This window comes from Staurois parvus, unplaced genomic scaffold (genome assembly GCF_062004578.1).
Source record: "Staurois parvus isolate SC_StPar_1 unplaced genomic scaffold, SC_StPar_1.0 ptg000020l, whole genome shotgun sequence".
Taxonomy (NCBI): Eukaryota; Metazoa; Chordata; class Amphibia; order Anura; family Ranidae; genus Staurois; species Staurois parvus.
The window spans coordinates 12,474,357-12,502,139 of NW_028317816.1; the positions used below are offsets into that span (position 1 = coordinate 12,474,357).

Below are 27,783 nucleotides of genomic sequence, written 5' to 3' on the forward strand. Positions count from 1 at the left end.
CAAACGAGCAGATGGTGTTCAGATCCACACTGATACCCTAGTTAGCCATATCAAGGAGATAAATGGAAGATAAATGGATGACTGCAGGTTCACGTGAATTAATCCATCACATCAGACAGCTCTCCACATCATGCAAAGAAAGGTGTAAAACAGAAGAAAACTTCAAAGTGCAATCCCGATAAACCAGCAAAAAATGTATTAATGTATTGCACTTACATAGATAAGGTGCATAAAGACAGTGTAAACATTTAAAATTAAACATAAAATAAAGTGCAGCGCTAAACATATATAGATAATGACATGTATTCAATCAGTTCGATCAATAAAAAGTCCTCCTCAATTAGGTGACAGAGATTAGGTGCTCAAGTATGCAGGTGACTTAGGTATTCAGGTGACTTGGTTCTGGTATCCGTGCACGAAAGTGATAAAGCAATGCGCACTCACCAGACCCGCATAAAATATGCGCCTTTGTGTATAAATGATCCAGATGTCATCCGATACTGGGTGGCCCTCCCTCAGCTGTGTATGAGGCTGATGATCCTCTCCACTTAGGGGTCCCCCTGGTGTTGGACGTTAAAGGATCTGGTCTGGGTCCCTCCGGTGTATCCAGGAGCAGGTCTGCAAATTAGAGTGCTCCCCCTCCTTGCTGTTCCTTCACATGTGTGTTTCTCTGTGCTCACCTCTGTGCTCCCGACGCGCGTTTCTCCAAAAATGTCATCCTCTGGGATTGGAGAACAGTCGTGCAATGTCAGCCGCCACTATATTTATAGGAAAGAGGAGCTCTGGAACAATTTAGCATGCTAGCGAAAACACCTGATGTGAATCAGAATGGCTGCTATCACCATCTTATTGATACACCAGGACGCTACAAATGTGTAAAATAAATTCACTGAACATAAAAATAATAATAAACTGAAACTGTGTTACCACAAAAACATAAATACATGTATACAGTGTACATAAGAAATGTACTAAAAACATTAAATATAATTAAATGATACAAAGTATTAATATTAAAAATATATAAAAAAAAATAAATGATACAAATAACTTTGAGGTAAAAAATCCAGCGTGTTTCTCTATGAGAAATATGTCTTTTCATATTACTTCCCCTCCAATGGGGAGTGTATTTTTCTATACCTATGATTTTAAGGGTAGATGGATCCTTACCATGATATAGATCAAAATGTTTAGACAAGGTGTGAGAAGGAAACCCCTTCCTAATGTTGGCTATATGTTCCCCAATATGAACACTAAGAGTACTGCTGCCATACATGACTTATTCAAGTGAATGAAGCTGCGCTGGAACTTCGTTGTAACCTAGTGTATTATACACAGCTGCGGAGCAGTGCGGTGGGGTGGGCTTTAATTTAACCATATCTTGTCCAAATTGCCTCTAAGCTACTTGCCAAATGCCTCCGTAGATCGCTCTTCAAAAGTGCAGTAATCACGGCTGCAAATATAAACAAGGCCTTAGATTAAGAAAACCTTTTGTATAGCCAGACTGTTATGATTGTGCATATTGTCAAAGACATTGTACGCCGTTTCTTTAATAAAACAGTCACATGTTTAATAAACTTTATGGACTATGGGTATTGAATGAGGATAATTATTTTTACCAAAAATGTTAAAATATAGCAATGCTATAATTGATGTTATGATGCCTGCAACTGTTTAATGAATATTTTTGTGCCTTTGGAAAATATATATATTTTTTTAGCTAATGCTTGAATTTACAGCAACAATTATTCAACTCTTGTCCATAGTATTTAATTAGGTTTCCTATTTCATTCTCTAAGTCCACTCTAGGGAACTGAAATGCTAAATCTGATTGGTTACTGTGTGTAAAAGCTTTTCTGTGTTTAGTAACTCCATAAATCAGTTTAAAGACTGCTACTACAATTTATTTACATTAAAATGTATAACAATACAAAACAACCAAAGAAGTTACTTTAATGTGGAAAAAATCTGAACATTACTTATCATTCTTGATCTTTTGTAACAGTTAACCTTCGGAGGTATGCCTTCCAGTGGAAAGCCAAGTTCCAATGGTGTAAAAAATTTCAAGGGTTGTATGGAAAGCATTAAATACAATGCACTTAACATCACTGACCTTGCCAGGAGAAGGAAGATGAGCTCATACAATGTGGTGAGTTGGGACGTTAATGTCCTTGCCCTGAATGCATACAGCATAATAGTGTTTATTCAGCAAGATTTTTTAGTACAACAAAGTGATCTTTAAGTATGGCCTGGAAACTGCAAGGCTGCTTTCCTACAGTGCTGTTTAATAATAAAAAATTTTTAAAAAAAGGTAAAGGGAAAATGGGATATACTGAATAATGTTTATAGAAAGTATGTAATTCCAGCTAAGACCGTAAACATATTTTGTGTCCAGTAATTATTATAAAAAAATGAGGTAGTATTATTACTGTATAATATGATAAAGAAATTAATTTAAAATAAATTGCAATTCTTCATAGCTATATTTAAAGTATATGTATATTTAAAACATTTTCTGAGTTATTTTTGTTGTGTGTTGCCTGCTGGTGACATTTTCCTTCACTTCTTTTTATGAAGTTGCAACAGGAATTGAGAGGAGATAATTCCCATCTTAGACAGTTGCCATTGAAACATTTGTGCCCATTGGAAGATTTAAAGTGGTACTAAAGGCAAAACCTAAAAATAATATATAAAATACAGACTATCACTAGCATTTACAAAGTTGTCTTTGTTTTTTTCTGAGTTTGCCCTGTAACTTTTGTATTTTTTTTACCTGCTGATCTTGACTATTATTTTTCAACTTCCAATAACAGGCCAAGCTGTGCAGCAAAATTTGAAGTTTGAGACAAACCATTTAACACTGACAAGGTTACATACAATAGTCAGCTTTTATTTAATGATATATTTATTTATATCGTTAAATCTTTTATCCCAAAATGAACAAAACTGTTTCTGTAACTACTTAAATTTTATGGTATTAGACTTTAATTTGTTTGTAACTTATGTAAAAGTCATCTAATGCTACTAGTCCATCTAACACAACCCTCTTCAGACAGTGTTTCTGTCCAAGGGTGTCTCCATTACTCCTCCATGGATAGGGGAGTCATCCTAAGACAAGAAGTGTGTTAATGTCAAGATCACTAGGTAAAAATAATGAAAGAAAAAAAAAAAATAGAAAACTCTTGCAGCCGTGGCATCTAAGGATTGGCAAATTGTAGAATATGAAATGTTTGTTTTTGAGTTTCACTTTAATCCCACCTCTTGCTTCCATGACAACTCTAAAATTTAGACACAAAGGGTAGTTGGACAGCACTCATGAGAGCACCACATCCAAAATATATCATATGGAACATTTAATTTGAGTCAAACTTTATAGGTACTCATAGAATACAACCACATGGTATGGTTAAAAAACAAGGATGTTTCCTATACAAAGTTTAATAGTAGAATTCATAAAAACACAAAAACAACTCAATTAAAAGAATTTGTCAGAAAAAAATACATCACTAAATCAATATATGATTAATTAATGAATTGGGTGCAACTTCTAAGTTGAGATAGTGCAAACAGTACACTGTCTCTTTAACCTCCTTAGCGGTTTTCCCGAGTGTAGCTCGGGGTAGAATTTCTATACCACAAGCGGTAACCCCGAGCTACACTCGGGCTTACCATGCGGCGCTGCTCTGGGGGTCCCTGCAGCACCTTGTCCTTCTTTCCCTTGTCCCTTACCTTGTCCTTCTTTCCCACGATGTGTCCCCTGCAGCGTCCCCGGCCATCTCCTCCGGCCGATGCCGGCATCCGGCTTCTGTGTTCCGGTCCCCGTGACGACGGGACGTACGGGCGCAGGTGGCGGCAGCAAATTTAAAAAATTTAAAAAATGTCATTTTTTTTTTTTTTCAATTTTAAATAGTAAAACATTGCTGTTTCATCCCATTTCACATACATATTGTCCCTAGTGCTTTGTCCTGTGCCCTGCCTGCATTTTGTCTGTTCTTTCTGCCTGGAAACTTAGAAAAGTCCATGGCGTCCAAAAAACGTCCCTTTACGTCAAAAGCGGTTTTAGACCGGCTAGAGAACAGCGATAGTAAATCAGAACCACTTACAGAATTGAGTGATAATGATTTGTGGGGAAATTTTCCTAAAAATTACAGCCTACAATAAAAAACTATTTCCATGCAAAAAAATGGTACCGCTTTCAGCACAAAAAATCGGAAGGAATCATACCGCCAAGGAGGTTAAGTGCAAAGATGCATACAATATTTGCCTAATTCATTACCAAAAGTCATAGGCAATAATGTGCTCATATAGCGCAATAAATAATTGTTCAAAATAATGCTTAAAATGCAATGTGCAATTCATACACAACAAAATAAAAAATAGACTTAACAATGGAAATAAGCAGTCCAAAAGTCACCAGCTTGTTCAACAAATTCTGTGATGGTATCCCACCACCTATAGAGTTACTCCTTACCGGAATGATCTACGTTATAGGAGGTTAATAAAGCATGAAGAGATCCAATAGGCAAATGGCAAAAACCTGGGGGCAATCTCACATCAAGGATCTACCTCTAGTAGCCACTACCTGGTCTGATATAATGGCTCCTGCAACGTTGCAAAAACTCCAGTGGACTACCAACAAATCACCATGATGGTATAGTTAAAAAAAAACCCACATAAAAAACTCCATGGCCCAGTATCACAGATTGCATAGATTTTTAATCAGCAATTATACTCCCAAAGGGAGACATAGACAGGAATTACATCAAAAACATGGCGCCATGTTGCTCAATGACATCATAGGTAAGCTCTGCCTGACTGGTTTTGTGGCAGTACATGTCTTCAGGGGATCACAGCCTACTAACAAAGGTGGTAGATCTGCTTTAATGTCATCTGCCAAGCTCTCATGGTCCTCCCCATGGAACCTTTACATTTGCTTTAAATGTGAATACGTCTGGATTTCATCTCCCAGACAGTATAATGATTCTTCCTGCAGTAGAATGCTGTTCCATACAAGACAATCAGTATTTATATGGCTGTCTGTCTGTGGATATTTGGGGGGGGGGGTCTGTGGATTATTCCATAGAAAGCAAGAGAGAAAAAAATCCATGCGTTATAAAGAATTTTCATATGTGCCTTATGCTATACTGGTCAAACTTGGAAAATGCGTAGCTTTGCTTTAATATTCAAGAGACAATGTTAGATACATTTATAGATAGTGTGGAATATACCTGTAAGTACAAATTAACATTCTCCCACAACTTTATTATTTATATTAAAGCACAGTTCCAAGTAAAAAAAAACATAATATTAGAGTTTGTTTATTATACTCCACATGGGTGCTATAGGAAAAAGGTGGCTGCTCAGATTCTGCTCCCAAGTCCACCTGCTTATTGGACAATGCAGTGGCAATAGTATGGTGAAACTGTCATCCCTGTACCCTTCCATCTTGTAAACATGCTCACAATGTTAAACAGACAGCATTATGCAAAGCAATAGAGTTTATCTGGCCCATAGTTCTGGCTGTCCCAGTCCAACTGATTACATGGAGCTAAGAAAGGATATCAGAAAATAGTTGGACAAATATGCAAGCTCTTTTAAAATTGATTGTTGATGTACATTTTTTGTAGCTCAAAAGGTGTGTTTATTCACCTGATTCTACTTCATCATCTTTAAACCCTTTTTGTCCTGTTGATAACCAAATCTTTAAATTATTAGCACCATGTAATCTCTTCTCCTTTCATTTCAGGATAATTTAAGTTTTACCTGTATTGAATCACATGCGGTTCCTGTCTTCTTCAATGCGACCAGTTACCTGGAAGTTCCTGGACGGGAAGCTGAGGATGTTTTTTCTGTGAATTTTCACTTTCGCACCTGGAATTTAAATGGACTTCTTCTCTTTAACACATTTGTTGATGAGCATGGAAGTGTGGAAATAGACTTAACAGATGGTAAAGTCAACGTCCATATCAATATGACTAAGTCCAAGAAAAACCGCATTGATATTTCATCAGGTAGGATATTAGCTGCAAATTTAAGATAATGCTCTGTGTTCATTAATCTCTTATTCATATGATAAATGCAAATTCTATTCCTGGATTATGTTGTCATACATTGAATAATGTCTTTTCAAAGTGTCAGGGAGAGGAAATATGAACTAATATGGGTATGTCAAGAAGTATATGTTCTTACCTGTACTGAAAGTTTTAGTCTGCCATACTTGACCTACTGAAAATGCTAGATACCTTGACAGCTTTTGCTGTAGTACTTGTTGCTGGATCATAACAGGCATACAGATCAGAGAGTCAGAGGAAAGTTGGAATTTGCATTTTGTGACAGAGAGGTAAGAAATAGCAGTCTACATGTTGTCTCATTGCAACTTATCCTAGCAAACATAAATATATAATAGATTTATTACCTGCAAAAGAACTTGAATTTGGTCAATGTTCTGGCATGTCTTTCTCTTAAGAAAGGCAGATTCCACTCCCCAAAACATTAACCATAATAAATGCCATATTAAACCTTTCTTCTCTTGCAAGTAGGAATGGTCCAAACACAAGTTTAGATTGAACTTTGACTGGGTATTTGAATGAATATCTTTTTAGCACAAGCTTTTGATATTCTGATACTTTTAAATAAAGATTGAGAGGGGATAACCCCAAACTAGAATAAATGCACTATCTTGGTACACATGATAATAATATATACAAGACAATAATATAAGAATAATATATTTATTGATTAAAAAAAATAAAAATCTCTTTCACATATACATGAATTCATATATTAAAACCACATACATTGACAGCATGATACAGTGAAGTACATGAGTCATAGATCCTTTTATTTCATACCCCTAAGATGGCAAAAAATATGGGGGTGGTACTTGCGTATCTTTCGTAGATATTGTCCGCTTCTTCAAGAGGAAAGATCAAAATTATTCTGAAACAAAACCATAATAGTCAACATGCAAGTATAATGTTCTGAACACTGTAATTATTATAATACACTGGATTTGTGGCCAATTGCTTACCAATGTGGACTCATACTGGTGAGGGGCCACACAGGGGCACCAACATACTTCCTCCAAGGCGGACACAGGGGGCAAAGATGCGGGCACGCAGCCTATACATTCTGCCTTTATAACTGAAAATAAAGTATGCCAAAATAAACCCATATGTTAAAAAGTAAAGAAGGGGACAACATGGGGAGGAAAGCCTATGTACTAACCTTACATGAATCCAAAAAGGAGTTAGAGATAATTGACCTTATATAGTCCAAGCCACAAGAGAGATGTGGCGTAGGTGGTATATATTATCTTCCACAGCTAGATCCATTGAAAAGCCAAGCAGCATGGATAGAAGCCTAAAAATAAAAAGCAAAAAAGACATGTGTGGAAGTATGTGGCAAGACCCATGTGAACTACCTCATAAAACTGATAGCTATAGATAAATGCAAAGGAAATCCCTTTCAAGGCAATACTCTGTATTTTAACATAGCATACTAAAAAAAGTAACAAAATATCAAAAGGCCTCCAACAAATTCAATAGGGCCAAGTACCAATACAAATAGGGCACCAAGAGCCGACACCTACCTTTTCCGCGCGTGCAACGCTGACAGTCGCTTGCAAGTGATATCACTGATTTGCCTAGGACAAACAGCATTAAAACATCACGTACACAGGCTCACACGCCGGCCGATTTAATGGCTATGTGTGATGATGTCACTGCCAAGGCTTTGCCCTAATGTGTTTCATATAATAATGTCTTGAGAGGATAGTAGATGACAAGAGATATCAGGAACAGCCTTATAAAGCTTCCACAAAGCAGTACAACACTTGTGTGTTTAATATGTGCATTTACAGTAATATGTTTGTTTGCATGTGTTTAGTGTGTGTGTGCTCAGATCATGTCACAACAGTGATTCAGTCACTGGTGACAGCTTGGCATAAGAAGGATCACTATGCAGATCAGAGGAAATACTTACCTGGCTCCAAACATTGCTTCCTAATGCCTTGTCACAGACTGAAATGATGCATCATGTCACTTGTTGCTAATCCTGGCAGTGAGGTAGTGATGTAGGGAGCCAGGTGAGTATTTAATCTCCTCTACACAGTGATCATGCTGCTGGTGATTTGTCATTGGCAACAGAGAAATCAGCCTAATCATTTGTGTGCTAGTGATACTGATTGTGGCTCTGCAGAGAACACTCTTTCTTTGTCCAACTGACACCAGTGCAAGGAGTATCAGTGGTATTCTCACTAACAATAATGCAACCTAGCTCCCATTATTACCAGTGGGAGACTTAATTCTAAGTTCCCTAGACTACCGGTACATAAGGGACATTATATTCCCATTTACCTCCTTAGTGGCTAGTGGGCTGAAGAATGTCCCCTCACATTGGTGGCAAGTGGCAGGAAGAATGTCATCTTATCTTGATGATCAATGGAAAGAAAAATGTCTCTTATGCATTTTTACTTCTACTGGCTACAATATAGGTGGACTATCTTTTTGCCCCCTGACCCACCTCTTACTTACCAGCAATGTAAGTGGGAACATTTTACCAAAAGATCACTAATATAAGGGGACTTTCTTCCACCTACTGACCATCAATGTAAGGGGACATTCTTTCCTACTAATAACCACCAACATAAGGGGGCATTCTTTCTCCAGTTGTCCTTTTATTTAACTGGGCACTAGTCTCTATGGGGCCAGTAAAACAAAATTTGTCATGATAGAAAAAAAATATTTATTTTAACTCAGGGTGCCGTGCCACATGACTGTAGTAATTTGAGTGTTGTTCAAAGGTATTTTTTTTCTTTTCAGTGTGGTGAGGGGGCTACTTAAAAGTTTTTGCTATGGGACCCTGTAATATCAAGTTACACCCTTAATTGTTGCTAGTTTCCTATCCTTGGTGACCTTTAACAGTGCATATATTTTTAGGTTTCTATAAAGAGTCCCCATGAACTGCATTTTTTGTACTATTCAAAAAAGCAGGCTGCAATATGAAGCCTGCAGTACTTAATGCTGCAAAACGAACTTGTAATTAGTAATGTAAATGGTGGAGAGGCTGGTCACATGACCTTGACAGGGAGGATTCTCCTCCCTGCTTTTTCCCGCTTGGTCCTTAATTTGAATAGTAATCTGCTTGCTTTATGGTCCTGAATCAAGTGGAGCACAACAGACACATTGTAATGCATATTGTTGTACTTTATACATATTTAGGAACCAATATAACTGTAGTAAAGCCATTTTGTTACTTTATAACTGTGATCCTGGGAGTCTAAAATTTTATGAGTGCAAGCCGTCAGAAATTGTATATATTGTATAAATAAACAGATAGCCTAAACATCTTAGGGAATATTTAGGGATTTCTTTAAGTAACCAAATAAGTAAAAAGTCACAAGAATGTTTATGGAAAAAATTTTGTGAAAAACAGTGATTTTCCTGTTTTAGCTCATGTATTTAAAGTACATGTTTGCTCTCAGTTCAATTTTTAAATTAATCTATTCGCTTCTGAACAATGCTATCCCCTGGGCCTCCACACAGGTTTTGTTGTGCAAATCAGAAAGGTAGATTTGCAGCTCTGCTTTACTCAGATGACACAATTTTATGGGCCTTTAGCTTTTTCTCATGAAATTTTCTCAAATCTGGAATTGAATTTCCTTTGCCGTGAGCTTCTTTTTTCTCCTCTTAGTTAACATCTCATTGTTAATCATGCGGCTCAAGGCCCTGTCTTTCTATATGTCCTGTCAACTGCAAGCATATTAGAAATGTGAGATATGGATATCTTTTTGTCACATAAATCTGCATCAGATAAATCTACCTGCTGCCACAAGGCAGCAAAGAGCCCTTGGGAAACTTTCTTGAGTGTAATATTGTCATAGGCAAATCAGTTTTCATACATATCATAGCTTAGGTGAAGGTAATGTCTCATAGGAATAAACTAGATACATAATGAAATACTAAAATATATTTATTTTAGCTTTACAGGAAAACAATTTTCAACAAATAGGATATTTTTTTTTTTTTGGCTATGATGAGTTAACATTTTGTTGTAAATTTGCTTAAAACTGTGCTTGCAGGACAAAGGAATTGGTTAGCTTATAGCCCCCTACCCCAGCAGCACATACTCACCTTTGCTTTGCTACCCCACCAGTAGGAATGAGAAAAGAAACCCTTGTCTAAGCTTTGAGTAGCTCTAGTTTGAACATATACAGGGTGAAGATTGTCTAACCACTCTATATTACACTACTGAACCAAGCACCAAGCACCAGCAAAGTCATATGAGAGGGGAGTAAATCATTGGCTCCTTCTTGCACAAAGCACTTAGTCTGTTTTTGCTCCCGGGACTGAATGGATCAATGGGGAGTGAGGAAAGATGAGTACTGGAGGAGGAAAACTAAGCAACTCATTGCTTTATTTTGCAACAGGTAACTGAAAAAGCTACTATATAGTTTCCAGATATATAAATATATATATCATGGTTGCACCTTGCTCATCCTTTTGTCACACTGTGTGTCTCCCAGACAGGGTTGGTCTGCAAACAATAATCTTTCTATGGTGTCTAATGATGTTAACCACCTGATTCTTTAAAAATAATAATTATTTATAATTATTAATTCATTATTAATATATAATCTTGACATAAAACAGGTCTACATATTTCAGTGTCTGTGTATGTGTGTGTTTGTAGGGGGGGGGGGGGGTAGTGGGGTTGGTTCCTGGAGTATATTTCATGCAAATGCATGATAAAACTGCTTTGCACATGGGTTGGCCTAACAGCTGGTTTACAATAAAGTGTATTAGTGTATTTCCACTTTTGCAGTCAAATTGAAAAAAAACCCACTTTATGTTTTGTATGTGTTCCCATTCACACAGCATACCTTTCTGGTACAATAATTTTTATTGTTGCATGCAGAATAACAATACAAATGTTCCCCCACACAGGGGGTAGAGAACAGAGATCAAACCATGAAGACGTGTGCTATGCCAAATGCAACTAAACAATATGAAATATAAAATATACACATTACAGCCATATGATGAGAGCCGTAAGTCTGCCTAAATAACTTAAGCCTTAATGCCTGGTGTCTTAATAGATGAGAACAGAATCAAACATTATGAGCCATTCAGGCAAGGTGGGAAGGACTTACGACCACCAATGGTTCCAAGCTTTCAAAAATTTAGCATGAGATTCATGTAAAATACTGGACATTTTTTGATTCAACATCAGGGTGGTCAGGTTGGTCTTCACTGCATGAAATGGTACTGATGGTTCCAGGCCTTGGCTATAGAGCTTTTGGTGGCAATAAACAGGTAAGTAATAAGCTTTTGCTGATAGGAAAATAAACCCTCGATCAGACAATGTAGTAAAGCTAATTTGGCATCTTTATGAACAGGGATATAGAATATGGGGTACAGAATTCCAAAAACCCTGGACCAGAACCCAGTGAGACATGGACAGGACCACCAAATATGGACCACATGACCTCGCTGACCACAGCCTCTGAAGCATGTTACCTAGGTTATGTGTTTTTGTGAATACACCTTAATACCTGTAGGAGTATTTAGATATACACAGCTAGGTCTGAGAGTTCTTACATAAAAGAGGTAATTCCATCTGCAATATACATTTATTGATAGAGCTACAAAATATACAAAAATTGCACACTAAGCAGTATTTACAATACAATACAAATGTTCAAAGGCCATAGATTGGAAGGGAAAAGTAGGATTTCATCTCAGAGAAGTCACCCAATGGCGGAGTTGAGCATATCGGAAAAATTTTGCCCACGGTGCTCCATGGGTTGCACAGATGGAGGACAAGGAAGGAAAGGTACGGGATGAGAGAAAGTGACAGACCTGGTTGAAGTGTGGGTTGTTAAACAGTGGAAGGATAGGCAAAAAAGGGCACATGATGTTAGCAGACCGAGTCCCAAACATTCAAGCTATGAAGCATTAAGGGACTAAGGGAGGGGGTGTGCAGCCTGTAGGGAAGCTACAGCAGGTACACCATAGGAGTTAGCGCACAGTTGGGAAGTTCCAGAAGTATCAAAAGGGGGATATTTGTAGTGGCATGAAGCAGAGCAAGTTGGGAGATTTCTGCCACTGTGTAATACTTCACCACATTAAGAACCCTCAAACCTCCCCTTAGTCTTTGGATGTATAAGTAGAGTGAGAGACTCCAGGGTGCTTAAAGGCCAAGATGAAGGAAAGGATTCTGTTTTGTAGTAAGTGTAGGTACAAGGAAGGTGCACGAATGGGCACAATTCTGAAATAATATACATTTTTAGGAAGAATGGTTATTTTAACCACGTGGATGTGATCTATCCACGATGAGGAGGAGAATTGCCACAACTGCATGAGGGAGGTGATAGTCCAGAGGAGTGGATAAAGAGTAGAGTAAGAGGAAGTCAGTTTGAAGAGAAGAAGTAGCTCAATAATAGGGAAAATACATTTGAAGATGTGGCACAGACGAGAGAGGTAGGGAAATATTGAGTGCCGTTGTTTTGTGTGGATTATCCCAGAGGCTAGAGAGGTCATACTAGCAAGAGAGAAGGTGCTGCCAGTTGGGCAAGCTGATTAAAGGCTTGGTTATAGTAAGGAGTGAGTCATCTACAAACAAATTCATTTTATAATGAACACCCGCATATTGAATGCCAGAGATATTGGGGTCCATCCTGAGTGCAATAGCTAGAGGTTCAAGAGCTATGATAAAAAAAGATAGGGGAAAAGGAAGACCCTTACCTGGTGCCCTGATAGATAGAGGTGTTTTTTAATATTTGCTAAACAAATGAAAACATTTTGAAAAAAGATTTTCTACGTTTCTGTTAAAAAATTTGGCAAAAAAGTAATTTTCCTTCTTCACTGATGTACACTGATGAGGCTGCATTGATGGGTACCAATAAAGCTGCACTGATAAGGCTGCACTAATGGGCACTTATGAGGCTGCACTGATGGGCACTGGGGCTGCACTGATGGGTACATATGAGGCAGCACTGATGGACACTGAAAAGCTACAGTGATGGGCACTGAGGAGGTGGCACTGATGGGCACTGATAGGGAGCACTGATGTGCACTGATAATTGCACTGATGGGCACTGATTGGTGTAGCAATTGTGCATACAAAGATGGACGCGGTCCTCCATCTTGCTAAGAAACCTCCATCTTGTATCTCTCTCTCTCTCCTAGACAAATCCCCCCCTCCCTCTCTGTTGAGTGGCACGTGGTCCCTGGATGCTGAGTTCAAAAAGGCATCAAGGCCCAGCGGGAGAGCTCATGGTCCTAAACCCCAATTAGCCTGGCCCTCCCGTATGTCTGCGAGACTCTTGCTGGAAAAGGATCATAAAGCCATAAACCCAGCCCTTCACTGAGCTTCAAAGACATTCCAGATAAACCGTAAAACAGACATCACATTCAAAATACATTTTCACCTATGATTTCACATCTTGGAATATGAAAGACTTACATAAAAACCAGGCATATATTCAGACCGGTCACTTGAATACAAGTCGTCTGATATATTATACCCCCTAGCTGACATCTACAGGAGAGCAGAAAATTATATCTCCTTAACCGTCTCAGCAGGTATGTCATATTTCATATCTAGACGTTCGGCAGGTAATTCTGCAGATTAATCTAGTCATGGATAGAATGTTACATGTATCCAGGGGAAGTTATTGCCCTTGTATCAACTTGCGAGGGATTTTGGTTCTAGCTTTGGTCTCCGCCTGCAACACCAGCCCAAATGAGGCGATTGGTTCTCTGCTTCAGGGAGACACCCTGCTGAGTTCCTAGAAAAGCTAAGCTAAGCCGAGTTGAGTTGAAGTTGAAGAAGCTCCCTTTTAACATCGGAACTAACTTTGGGAGATAAGGCCCTCTTGCTCAGAAAACTTGAAAGCTGCTTAACCCAGGACTTTTGGCAAGTACTTTATCTCTCTAAACGTCTTTCTGTTATCTCTTTGCTGTGTTATTGCGCTCTGTATATTTATATTTATATATTGGCTACATCTTTTTCTGTAAATATTTTTATTGCACCCTTTTGACCTTTTAGTAATAAATCTTACTTTCTGAAAGTGTTGAACTGATTCTAAAGCTCTTTAATGCAAACTAAGAATCCCTGCCTCTGAAGAGTGCTACTGTGTGTGTTTAAACCTCTATATATCCCTGACAGTGGTATATGGATGATTATTCAAACAGCATAGTGCTATTGCTAATATTGCCGGGTTTCCTCTTTCTCTGTACAAAAAGGAGGTGGTGGCAGTGTGAAGAGTTAATTGCGTAATTAACCTTACCCAGTAACAATCGCTCTCAGGCTGCAGGCCCACAGATTGTGGTCCATTACCTGGAAAATCTTTGTGCAGGGTGCAGCTGGGCGTGGCATTGTTATGCATGTGACAGTGCGGTTTTAGATTGGCTAGTCCTTCGGTCACAAGTTTGGTGAGAAGGGCTGGGGTCTGACGCCACAATCGTCACAATTGGCACTGATGGGCTGCAATCATACCAAGGCGCTGATGATCAGTGCCCTGACTATTAGTGTATACAATGTACTGTCAGACTGGCTGGTTATTGGCTCTCCTTTCCACACACAGAGACAGCATGAGGCAAGGAAAATGTCGATAATCGGCAAATCTGTTTACATGTGACCAACTGTGATTGGATACAGCTGATCACATGGTGAAGAGCTGCTGTGATTGGCCTTTTACCATGATCTGGGATAAGCTGTGCCCAAAGGACACAGCAGTCACAGAACGTGCCCAGAACTGGAGAGCCGAGCTGTAGCCATCTTTTAGCAGTCAGCAAGTAGTTAAAGGGCCATAGTACCAGAAAAGTGCTGGAAGGGATTTATTGAACTCTCCCACTAATCTTATGGAACATTTTTTAATGAAATGAATGGTCTGGCGACAGGGTCTTTTTAACACTGGAGTGAACGTAGAAAAGACTACTAGTTTGACTTATTTAGTATATTAAGCCTTCAAAGATTTGAGAAGTAATGACTTTAAGCAAAGTAGCTTTTAGCAATGGTAGTGATTTTGCATGTTTAGACAATCTGGTTGCTGAATATTTCTTTTCTATTCTAAAATGCATTTTATTTTTAATCTGCCTAAAGACATTCTATTCCTAAATAGCATTTTGCACAATTTGACGAAAAAAAATGTTAGAGTTTTGCAGACTTTTGAAAATACTTTTCTTCTGTGCACATTTGTTCCTCTGACAATGTAAAACATTTCCAAATTCTTTGTGCATGAAAATAGTTTAAATTTGACTATTTTTTATAGTACTCTGCCAGTCCTGCATTATGTTTCTGTTGCAGTATACAATTACAGTAAGTTCTACTGCTTGAAGCAGTCTTATTTACTGTCTGCTTTTTATACCTAATGCTCCGCCTGGTGGTTTCAGCTACTTCTCTAAGAGCATGTGTCTTTGAAAGTATATGTTTGAGAGTAGCTGTGAAGCTTTCTAAAGATTTCATTATTGCTAACCGACATGTACAAGGACGTTTAAGTAAATGTGCTGTATATCTTATGGTTGGAATAAAATGACAGGAGATGCACGTAATAGACGTGCAGAAGTTTGTGCTTCTTTGTCAGCAGGCTACATATTTTCTATGTTCCTTACTAATTTCACTGTGTTATTCTACTTTCTAAATATATTTGATCTACACATGTGGCAAATAGAGGACACAAATAAACATCTCTGGAATGACATATCACATCAGAAACATTTTATAAAATAAATGATCAGAAGTTAAAAATATCAGAAGTGTTTTTAGAACATGTGTTATTAAATCTCTCCTAGCACCAATTACTTACAGCATTTCATACCATTAAAAGTAACCCTTCATATTCATGTGCTTCCACAGAGGTGTGAGGATGGATAGTGGGAGAGTCAGGTGTCATCAAGTGATAGATAAATCTGCCCGGTTTCAATTTACCAAAGGCTCAGTGAATCTTGTTCGAAATCTGGCATACTTAACCACCTCCCGCCCGCCATATAAGGTAAAGATGGGCGCAAGGTTCTCTCGTTCTGGGAAGACGTCATATGATGTACTCCTACTGTAACCATGCATGCGCAGCTCCTCCCCCGGACACAGCGGATCACCGATCAACGGAAAGAGCCGAAGATGTCGGCTCAGTCATGTGATCAGCTGTGTCCAATCACAGCTGATTGCATGTAAATAGGGAAATGCCGGTTCTCGGCATTTCTCTCCTCACAAGCTGACAGCTCGAGAGGAGAGGAGAGGAGAGACGGTAATCAGCATTCCTCGGAGGGGACAGTGCACCCTGATGATCAGTGTAGCCCCAGAAGTGCCACCTGTCAGTGTCCATCAATGCCAGCTGTCAGTGCTCATCAATGCCATCTGCCAGTGCCCATCAGTGCCTCATCAATGCTACATATCAGTGCCTACCAGTGCACATCAATGCCAAATATCAGTGCCCATCTGACCTGTCTTTCAGTGTCACCTATCAGTGCCAGTCAGAGCCACCTATCAGTGCTGCCAATCAGTGCCACCTATCAGTGCCAGTCAGTGTCACCTATCAGTGCGCATCAGTGCTGCCTATCAGTGCCCATATGTGCTGCCTATCAGTGCCGCATAACAGTGCCAGTCAGTGCCACCTATCAGTGCCACCTAATAGTGCCGTTTATCAGTGCCATATATGAGTGCTGCCTTTCAGTGCCCATCAGTGATGCCTGTCAATGCCCATCAGTGCCACCTACTTGTGCCTCCTCATCAGTGCCCATCAGTGCCACCTATCAGTGCCCATCACTGCAGCTTCATTAGCACACATCAATGAAGGAGAAAAATCACTTATTTACAAAATTTTGTAACAATAACTAAGAAAAAGCATTTTTTATTCAAAATTTTCAGTTGTTTTTGGTTTATTTAAAATAAAAAAAAACCAGAGGTGATTAAATACAAAAATTTCCTATGGGTACAGTGTTGCATGACCGCGCATTTGTCATTCAAAGTGTGACAGCGCTGAAAGCTGAAAACTGGCCTGGGCAGGAAGGGGGTATAAGTGCCCTGTAGGCAAGTGGTTAAACTTTAAAGGTGAATCTTATTGAAGTCTATGGAGGGTAAATCTTGTTTTTGATTCTGGCCATTTTTAGAGCTAATTGGCAAATGTGCAAATTGGCAAGTAAAGTGCTGTAGTAACTGGCATAGGAGGCTGTGCATTGTCACAGAGAACATCTATCAATGCCAAACTTTTTTTTAAATACTGTATAGTGGGATACATTTTTTTATAAGTCTTCATAGGCAACGTTAAAAATACACACATCTTTTTAACCAAGTCCAGACACTTTCACCCCCTTCTAGTCCAGGCCAATTTTCAGCTTTCAGCAATATCACACTTTGAGTGACAATTACTTAGTCATGCAACACTGTAACCATATGAATTTTTTATCCTTTTTTTTAAGACAGATAGAGCTTTCTTTTCGTGGTATTTGATCACCACTGGGTTTTTATTTTTTGCTATATAAATGACAAAATATAGAACATTTTGACAAAAAATCATTTTTTGCTTAGTTTTAGTTATAAAATTTTGCAAATAGATAATTGTTCTTATAAATTTAGGCCAAAATGTATTCTGCTACATTTCTGGGGTAAATATAACTCAACAAAGTTTATATTATTTAGTCTGTGTGCAAGTTATAGAGTCTACAAACTATGGGATATATATTTGAAAATTGATCAGTTGAGATCCTAAAATGTCAGATGCTGGAATGGCATATGGCAGTGATCAGGACACTGGTATGGGGTATGGTGGTGATCAAGATACTAACATGAGGTATGGTGGTTATCAGGACACTGGTATGGCAATAGCCAGGACACTGTTATGGGGTAGGGGGTGATCAGGATGCTAGTATGGGGTATGGCAGTGATCATGATGCTGGTATAGGGTGGTGGCCGTGATCAGGACACTGGTATGGCATATGGGGTGATCAGGATGCTGGTATGAAGTATGGCAGTGATCAGGATGCTGGTGGTGATCAAAACACTGGTGTGGGGTATAGTAGTGATCAGAATGCTGATATGGGGTATGGGGGTGATCAGGATTCTGGTATGGGGTATGACGGTAATCACAATGCTGGAATGGGGGTGTGGTGGTGATCAGGACACTAGTATGGCATATGGGGTGATCAGGATGCTGGTATGAAGTATGGCAGTGATCAGGATGCTGGTATGGGGTATGGCAGTGATCACGATGCTGGTATGGGGTATGGCGGTGATCAGGACACTGGTATGGGGTATGGCGGTAATCATGGCACTCGTAAGGGTTATGGCGGTGATCAGGGTGCTGGTATGGTGTATGGAGGTGATCAGGATGCTAGTATGGCATATGGAAGTGATCAGGGTTTTGGTTTGGATATGGCGGTGATCAGGGAATTGGTATGGTGTATGGGGTGTTTTGTGTGCACTGGAACAGGTGACAGGGGCCTCTCTGCATTATTTATTATGGACATTGTGAGGCAGTGTTTAGGGACACATGGGGCATTAAATTGGGACGCTGGGGTAGCTTGCACTGCAATTTGTGAGTGAACAAGTAGCCTGACAGGCTGCTGCACACTCACACACTGCAGAATCGCTTCTCTCTGCTCTCACACTGAGAGCAGAGAGAAATGATCTTTACTTTCAGTTTCAATGTTTACTATGTGACTGCTGTGATTGGTCACAGCAGTCACATGGTAAAACATCATGTGATGGTCTAAACAGAGCGGTAGTGTGATCTGCTGTGTCCGTGCATCACACCGATCACCAGGCTCTGTGAGCCGTGCACAAGCCATCGATGCAGGCTGATATTCAGCAAGATACATAGACAGCGGACTGGAAGAGGTTGATCATATGCTTGCGGGGGTGCCTTAAAGCTGTATATGGTGTTTCAGAATATTGCAACTTTAATGCAGTCTTAGCAACCACATACATTACCAGTGCATATTTGGTGTGAAATCGATTCTTTTCATTTACAATTAACTTGGCTTACAGGTGAAACTCGAAAAATTAGAATATTGTGCAAAAGTTCATTTATTTCATTTATCATTTCATTTATTTTGGTGGTATTTATTCACCACTGGGATTTTTATTTTTTTTGCTATGTATATGAAAAAGTCAAAACATTTTGAAAAAAAGTGTTTTTCGTATAAAATTTTGCAAATAAATAATATTTCATCGTAAATCTTGGCCAAAATTTATTCTGTTATCTTTTTAGTAAAAAAAAAATAACCCAAATTAGTTTATAACCAACAATTATAATTTTTAACCATATTTTTCTACATTATTATTTGTTTTTTGTTTTTTTTTACATACTGTCACCCTAGCAGTACAGTGTCACCATGGTGACACTGTACTACTTGTGGGGGGTGATGAAGATTTATTTATTTTTTACACTGATTGCTTTTACACCCATAAAGGCTGTAAAAGCAATCATTTCTCCTTCTCTCTGGCTGCATTCAATTTTTAAATATGATTTTTGTCTTGGTGCATGTTTCCCAGGGCAGTACCCAGTCCGCGATGCCCTTTATAGACAATATCTTACCTATTAGCCTAGAAAAGGGCCATGCTGTTCAGATTCAGCACTGGACCTATAGTAAAGTTTGGCAAACCCACCACAAACTGAACCCAGGTACGTTCAGCTCATTGTTACACAGAACATAGCATAGTACTAGGGTAAACAGCATGAAAGTGCATGGAACGAGGGTAAACAGTATGAAAGTGCATAGGACTAGGGTAAACAGTATGAACATGCATAAGACTGGGGTAATTAGTATGAAAGTGTATAGGACTAGGGTAAATAGTATGAAAGTACATAGCATAGTGCTAAGGTAAATAGTATGAAAGTGTATAGGACTAGGGTAAACAGTATGAAAGTGCATAGCATAGTAGTAAGGTAAATAGTATGACTGTGCATAAGACTCGGGTAAATAGTATGAAAGGCTATAGGACTAGGGTAAACAATATGAAAGCGCATAGCATAGTACTAAGGTAAATCGTATGAAAGTGCATGAGACTAGGGTAAATAGTATGAAAATGTATCGGACTAGGGTAAACAGTATGAAAGTAGAAAGCTTAGCACTAAGGTAAATAGTCGGAAAGTGCATAAGACTAGGGTAAATAGTATGAAAGTTTATAGGACTAGGGTAAACAGTATGAAAGTACATAGCATAATACTAAGGTAAATCGTATGAAAATGCAGAAGACTAGGGTAAATAGTATGAAAGTGTATAGGACTAGGGTAAACAGTATGAAAGTAGAAAGCTTAGCACTAAGGTAAATAGTGTGAAAGTGCATAAAACTAGGGTAAACAGTATGAAAGTGCATAGCACTAATGTAAAAAGTATGAAAGTGTATAAGACAAGGGTAAATAGCATGAAGTGCATAGTATATACAATTTTGTTGCGCTGTATCTTTAAATGTGAAAATATAAACTTATGTAACGCCCAAAAGTGCAAAAATCATTAATATATCATACAAAATCCACTAAAAGGCCCATAAAAACCACATGTTGTGAAAAAAATCAAGACATTCTTTGTGAATCCCCTAGTGAGTACCACAACCACTGCCATACTCAGCTTCCTACAAAATACTAAAGACCCCAAATTATAGGTAGTTCAGGGATTTCAAATCCCCACTTTTCTCTCTCTTTTCTGCCTGTGCTTCCAGGACAGACCAGATGGCTTCTAATTGGTCAGCACCATCAATGTGACAGGACTGATCAATCAGAAGCCATCTGGTCCATCCTTGAACTTCTGACAAATAAGTAGGGGGAAGAGTGGGAATTTTAAATCCCCAGACTGCTGGAGCGACTGTGGAGGTGCTGACATCTCGGGAACCACAGAGGTAAGTACAGTGGGAACAGGTTCCAGTCTTGATCTTGTGCTCCTTTCTTTATTTCTAAGCAAAAGAATACATTTTTACTTGCATAGTGCAGTTATTAAGAGCAAGGTGCACACAGAAGGCCAGTAAACAAAATAAAATGTATTTCCTGGCACACTAGCTAGCCAGCCAGCAAATCCTATGTGGAAGCCACACGACTTCAGCAAGGCCCCTCTGCATAGTGTGGTTCTAACTCTAGTCTATGAGAGTCTCCATGTTGGGGCATATACAGCAATAGATAAATAAGAGCATGCACACACCAGAAGTCCAGCAAAGCACAAAAGCAGCTGAAAACATTTAATGTGTTCCCGTGCCAGATCCAGCAAGATAAACAAAAATGGTAACTGCCCAAATGTATAAATACCTTTTAGAGCAGGGGGCACATGGAAGATAGTGTAGTATATGATACAGATGCAACTAAGATAAGTGTATTTAAAGCATGCTTTATGATTGCCTAAGAGTTGGTTTTAAACCCAAATATATAAAAAATATACTTTTTTTTCCATAAATGAATATATTTTAATGTAAACATACATACAGCTGTGAGTGTACCTCAGAAAAATGCTCCCTTAGCTTGTCTCAGCCCTCCAAAAACTGCTGGTATGTTGGCGTGGCTTAGGACCAGAGAAGAGTAGGCGGAGATGTGATGTCACACAATCCCTTAGTTATACACACCCTCCAGCCCCAGCTCAAGAACGTGCACAGGTGTCAGGGATCCTACAGCGGTAGCCTCTAGCACTCCACAGACCGGATTCCCCCAAGGCGCGGAATCTAAGTGCCTACCTGCTTGTTCACCAGGGCCCCTGATGGTGGGGATGGACTTGGAGCAGGCCGAGACCAGGTCGCGGCCCTTGAGTTCACCCAGCTGTGGTAGAAGCACCGTTGGAGGTGTATAGCAGGTGAGAGTCTGATGTGAGGAGGTCACAAGAGCAGCGTCAGGCAGGCTGGGTCGGTAACAGTGGTGGCAGCGTGGTACAAAGTCAGCAGGCAGAGGAATAAACTGGTCACAAGCCGGGTTCGTTAACAGGAGATCAGAACGTGCAGGGTTAAGCAGGAGAATGGTCAGACAAGCCAGGGATCAGAGCAGGAGAAGACAGCAGTATCAGGAACAGGCTGGGTCGGCAACAAGGTATTCAGGAACACTGGATCAAACAGGAACACAGGTAACAGGTAAGACCATACGGCACTTGAGCATTGCAAGAGCTGGGTTTAAATAGGCCGCCCAACTCCTGACAGGCGCTCCTGGGTCCTAGTGCCTGCCCGGCGCAGTCATCGGTGACAGGCGCGCCTGGGTCCTAGTGCCTGCCTGCCTGTATGTCTTGTCAGGATTCTACGCATGTGCAGATTCGATCGCCGAGGCGATCTTCCCATTCCCTGACAACAGGTATCTGACATATCAATGCCTGTGAACATGTCTCCTTAGTGCATTCAGGGGAATACACAGATGCCAGTGACTATATCAGCTCTGCTTACAGCACAAGATCTGTGCTAATCAGGAGAAAACTGGAAGGAAGGGGTTAATGTTAAAAGTTCTAGGAATCCTGGAGTGGCAATGTGGACCAGGAAACATTCTCATGTAAAACTCTGTAAACAGCAATTCACAAGTTAGGTGCTGTGAATAGAGCAGGATAATAATCAGCTGTCAGCAGACTTACCTAGATATGTACAGCATTACTGAAGTGATGCCGATCTATGTCATAAATCACTGGTGCCAAGTTCTCTATCTTGTGAAGGCAGAGACCAGATGGGAGAGGACACCTGCTCCCCCACCCTTTTTGCAGTGTATTACATGGAGGCTCATGCTGGTCTTGTTTTCAGCACAGCCTGTCACTCACAGGAGAAGGGGAGTGGCAACACCATTTTTTGGCTTGTGTAATATTTATACTGTTCAGAAGAGCAGGGGGGATTTCTGGAGAAAGGGATTGTTTCAAGATACTACACTAAGCTCAAATACTTAGTAAAGGTAAAATCTATTCAACTGTAGGATTAGATTGATTTGTGTTTTTTAGATTTACAACCACTTTAACAAACCTAAAGCAGATTTGTCCCTAACTTAAATCATATTGCATGCAACACAAAGACACATACATCACAGATCATGGTACATCATGAGCCCAAACTAGAAACAAAGTGTGCTTTGGGTAGCCCAACTGGATATATTGCATTGCCATAACCCTAGATAAAACCTAACAACAATATCACAAAATACAGTATTACCAGATGGCAGAGGCAACTCAATTTTTAAAAAATGTATTGTTTTTATAATGTTAAATCTACAGTATGAATTGGAAAAAAATTGTTGTTTCATTAAAATTATAGGACATTAAAATGTAGGTTAATGAGTTTACTCTGAAGTAAAGAGGGAAAGTTTCAAGTACAAGTGGAATATAAATGATTTTTCTCATACAGCATCATCAGTTGTTCTTGCAGATGCTTTTTTAATGATACATAGTCGTGATTAAATTGCAAACTCTTGAGTTTGTGATTGGAATAAGTTTGGATATGCTCTTTAATGACTTTTTCAAATTGCACTATTTCTCATAAGAGAAGACAGCATTATTCTGTACTACGTGTTTATTCAAGTTACTGAGAAAATAATCAGGGTGTTTAGTGTCTAGCCTCAGAGTCTTTTCTCTTTTGGTAAGTGTTTTTATGACAAAGATTTTCTATAATCTAACAACATTTTGTCTACTGTCCTTGAAGCCATCCCATTTACTTTCCTTTTTTGATCATTTAAATAAACTAAACATTTTGTTATAATTTGAAATAATGGCTATTATTGTATAGATGACATCATTGTTCTTTGGAGTAAAACACTATTAAACAGAACATCAATATTCATCATATTTTAAGAAAATCATAAATCAGGCTTAACAGACACCAGCTTTATTGTTGAGCTTAGATGCTCAAAAAGCCCTTAAGTGTTTAGGATGGCCCTATATTTCTGTGTCGGACTACCAAATAGGCACAGCAGGCACTGGCTTATGGGCCCCGCACTGTTTAAAGGCCCTGCAACAACAAATCAAAATAATATTGATCTGATCTTGAAGAAAATTACATTATAGCTTTATTAAATTGTTTACAAAAGATAGAAAAAAATAATCAACTCAAAGAAATTAAATCCTTATATTGAAGACTCTACAGAGAAAATACTGCGTTAATGCAAAGCTCTCAATAGCAACTTAACCAATTTAATACCGGGCACTTTGACACCTTCCTGCCCAGGCCAGTTTTCAGCGCTCTCACACTTCGAATGACAATTGCGCGGTCATACAACATTGTACTCCAACTAAAATTTTATCATTTTCTTCACAGAACTAGAGCTTTCTTTTGGTGGTATTTAATCACCGCTGGGGTTTTTATTTTTTGCTAAATTAACAAAAAAATACCAAAAATTGTGAAAAAAACACACGTTTTTCTTTGTTTGTGTTATAAAAGTTTGCAAATAAATAATTGTTCTTCATAAATTTAGGCCAAGATGTATTCTGCTACATGTCTTTGGTGAAAATAACCCATATTAGGATGTATTTTTTAGTTTGTAGGAAAGTTATAGAGTTCACAAACTATGGTATAAATCTAAATATTGATCAATCCTGAAGTACTGACAGCCAATCTAATTTCTTGAGGTCCAGAATGTCAGAACAGTACAGATATCCCCCAGATTACCCCTTTTTGCAAAGTAGACAGTCCGACGTACTTCATAAGAGGCATGGCGAGTTTTTTGAAGTTGTATTTTTTTGTCATAATTTTTCAGAAAATGTAAAAATGAAAAAAATTAGTTTTTTTTTTTTTACATATTGTCACCAGTGCAGTACAGTGTCATCATATAACTGGCATGGCGGTGATCAGGAACATTGACTGGTGACAGTATGAAAAAAAAAAAAATATATATATATATTTTTTTTTTATTACATTTTTTTTCTTTTTTTTAAGATTTTTTTTTTCATATTTCACTATGACCAAAGTAGTACAATGTTACCATAGTAACATTGTACTACTTTGGGGAAGTGATCAGTATTTTTTTTTTTTTTTACACAATTTGCTTATAGCAAAGAAATACTTTGCTATAAGCAAGCATTTACCTGAATGACATCGATTCCTTCAAGGTTTTTTTTCTTTTTTTTTTTGTCCTTAGCTGTGATTTGGCCACAGCTAATCACATGACATGTGCATATGATTAGCTGTGACCATTCACAGCTAGACACTATTATACAATGGATGGCATGAATGAAGCCATCCATTGTATACAACTGTCATGTGACCTGCTGTGATTGGTCACAGCAGGTCACATGGTACCGGCAACAGGGGCCGATACTCAGATCTGTCATCGGCCGTGTCTGAGGTACATGGCCGGTGACAGATCGCGCCGCTGCTCGGCTCTGCAGGAGCACAATCTGCGCATGTGCGGGAGGACGCCATATGGCGTCCACCCGGAACGCCGATGACATTTGCCGGCCGCCATTCGGCCATAGGGTGGGAGGCAAATGGTTAAAGTACATAAACCATAAACATCAGGTGCGCATTACAGTTTTTCTCTTAAAAGCTCATCTTCCTTCAGATAGCAGTGTATAAAATATAATGGTGCAATCTACATACGTGTAATGTACATTAGTGATGGTCATCTCCATCTAGCAGTTCAATGTTATCCCACTAGCAAGTGCACACAAGAAGCCTCTAGGAACCTGAGGGTGGCCCCAAGGTTTCAATTTCCTAGGGGCCTCTGGCACTGCCTCTATGTTTTCCAATTTATACCAAGAGTTGGTTCTGGTCAGCTCAGTAGATTGCTTTAAAAAGGCCTGGATAGTTTCCTAGATACACATAATATAACTGGGTACTAACATTTCTAGGTAAAGTTAGTCCAGGGAATATCCAATTGCCTCTTGGGGGAATCAGTAATGTTTTCCCCTGCAGGAGCAAATTTAATCATGTTTTTCAAGTATAGGATTTAATTTTTTTTCCCTTTCATGTTTGAACTAGATGGGCTTGTGTCTCTTTTCAGCCAGACTATGGAAGTATGTAACTATATAACTATGTTATGTTTTGGTCTTAAAGAACACCTCCTTAAAGCTTTCCCAATGGGTAACAGCACATGTCAGGCATGCCCACTGTCTTCCTGTCTGACATAGACATTCATAGGGTATACATCCAACATAGGGAATATAAACAATACCTTTTTGCAGATTATATTTAATTGAGTTTGACAAACCCCCATATTTCATTACTGACACTCCGTAAACTGCTGAATGTCTTTGGCTTCCTTTTCAAATATAAAATAAACACTGCCAATATTGAGGCACCATCCATTCACTTTCCCTCTGCTTCTTTGACCTTCCTACAAGCAAATTATCCCTATTGATGATTCTCTCAGTCCTCTAAATACTTAGGCAGCTTTATCACATCTACTTACTCTACCCTATATGATAATAACCTCCTCCCCTCTTGTTTTGTCATAATTCTCAATTGCTGAAACAATGGGATGCCTATAAAATCTCATTATTGAGTAACTGTTCTTAAGATGTCTATCCTACCTAAATAATTATATTTCTCTCTTAGAGACACTCCCAGTGCCAATGTCTTTGCTATGCAAAGATTGTTCATCACCTTCATTTGGCATAACAAATCACTTCACAAAGAGCATTCAGTACTCCTTAACTTGAATCTCTGGGTGAACTGGGAGTACCAGATTTAATTAAATACTATTATGCCATTAAGATCCATTATCTCCTGGTCTACTCAATGTCCTCCTAATCACTGAAAAATGATAGAATCTGGGCAACGTTATCCTGTACAACCTTGATCTTTAATTTGGTCCACTACATCTAATCTCTTGATATGTTGAAATCACTTTGCCTTGCTGATTTGCTTTTTACATTATCAATTTGAAAAACGTGTAATTCTGTTTTTTTTTTTTTCTTTTTCCTGCCCCCCCTTGACCAACATAATATATAGTTCCTGATAGTTTGTCTTATGGACGAATATTGCCATGGGCTCAGGTCATGATTTTTCAACTACATCACCTTGTTTACCAGTATCCTGTAAACTCTGTTCTTTAAAGGAATTGCATATTAACAAAATGAATCCCTGCTCACCTTATTTACTCTTCCCTGCAAGTTAGATTTTATTTGGTTTCCAACATACCAGATCTTCCAAAATGTGAAACTGTATGTGCACAAAGTCCTCATCAATTACATTTATTCTCCTTTATCAATAAAATCCTCCACAATGTCCACAATGTCCATCGGCTAACTGATGATTCTCACCTATATATGCATAAATGGACACAAGTTCTTCAAAAAACCATTTCCCCTAAATGCTGGGGAAAAATCTAGGATTCAGCTTCCAAATCTTCTCACTGTGTGGTGCATAGGGAGAATACTTATAAAATCTTGATGTTCTGGTATTAAACACTTGTGATGATACGTGATCATAACCCAACACTTCCAGGGGTTTATTAGAGATGTTGTCAAGGGAATTACTCATTTTTTCATATTTTTGGTGATTTTTGCGCATTCAACTGTTCCGACTTAAGGTATTGTCACTTATGCAACAATTTGTGGATGTGTCATCTTCTTAAACCCTATTCATTTTTGTTAGGTTTGCCTTTTACTGGTTTCTCTAAACAATAAAAAAAACCTGGTAATTCATGTTCTAACTGCAGCCATGAGAACTATTCCCTTACACTGGCTTTCTACAGTGCTCTGTCACACTCCACATTTTAAATCACAATTTGATTAAAGATTTTCTTTTTTTTTTTCAAAACAACATAGAGACAAACTGTCACACAAATCAACAAAACTAAAAATAGAAGAAAAAAAAGAATATATATACATATTTATTTTGTTTATATTATTATTTATAAACTCCAAGCTTTTAAACATTATTGCTGACTTTATTAGGATGGAACATCCC

General features: G+C 38.7%; 1 protein-coding gene across 1 annotated transcript in view; it reads left to right on the top strand.

Annotated features, from left to right (window-relative positions):
• CNTNAP2 (contactin associated protein 2) overlaps positions 1-27,783 on the top strand; it is a 2,186,758-nt gene that overhangs the window by 1,103,102 nt on the left and 1,055,873 nt on the right. Inside the window, exons 7-8 of the mRNA XM_089687345.1 lie at positions 2,006-2,149; positions 5,747-6,011. Of these exons, the coding sequence (XP_089543471.1) occupies positions 2,006-2,149; positions 5,747-6,011 (409 nt within the window). The remainder of the gene's footprint in view (positions 1-2,005; positions 2,150-5,746; positions 6,012-27,783) is intronic.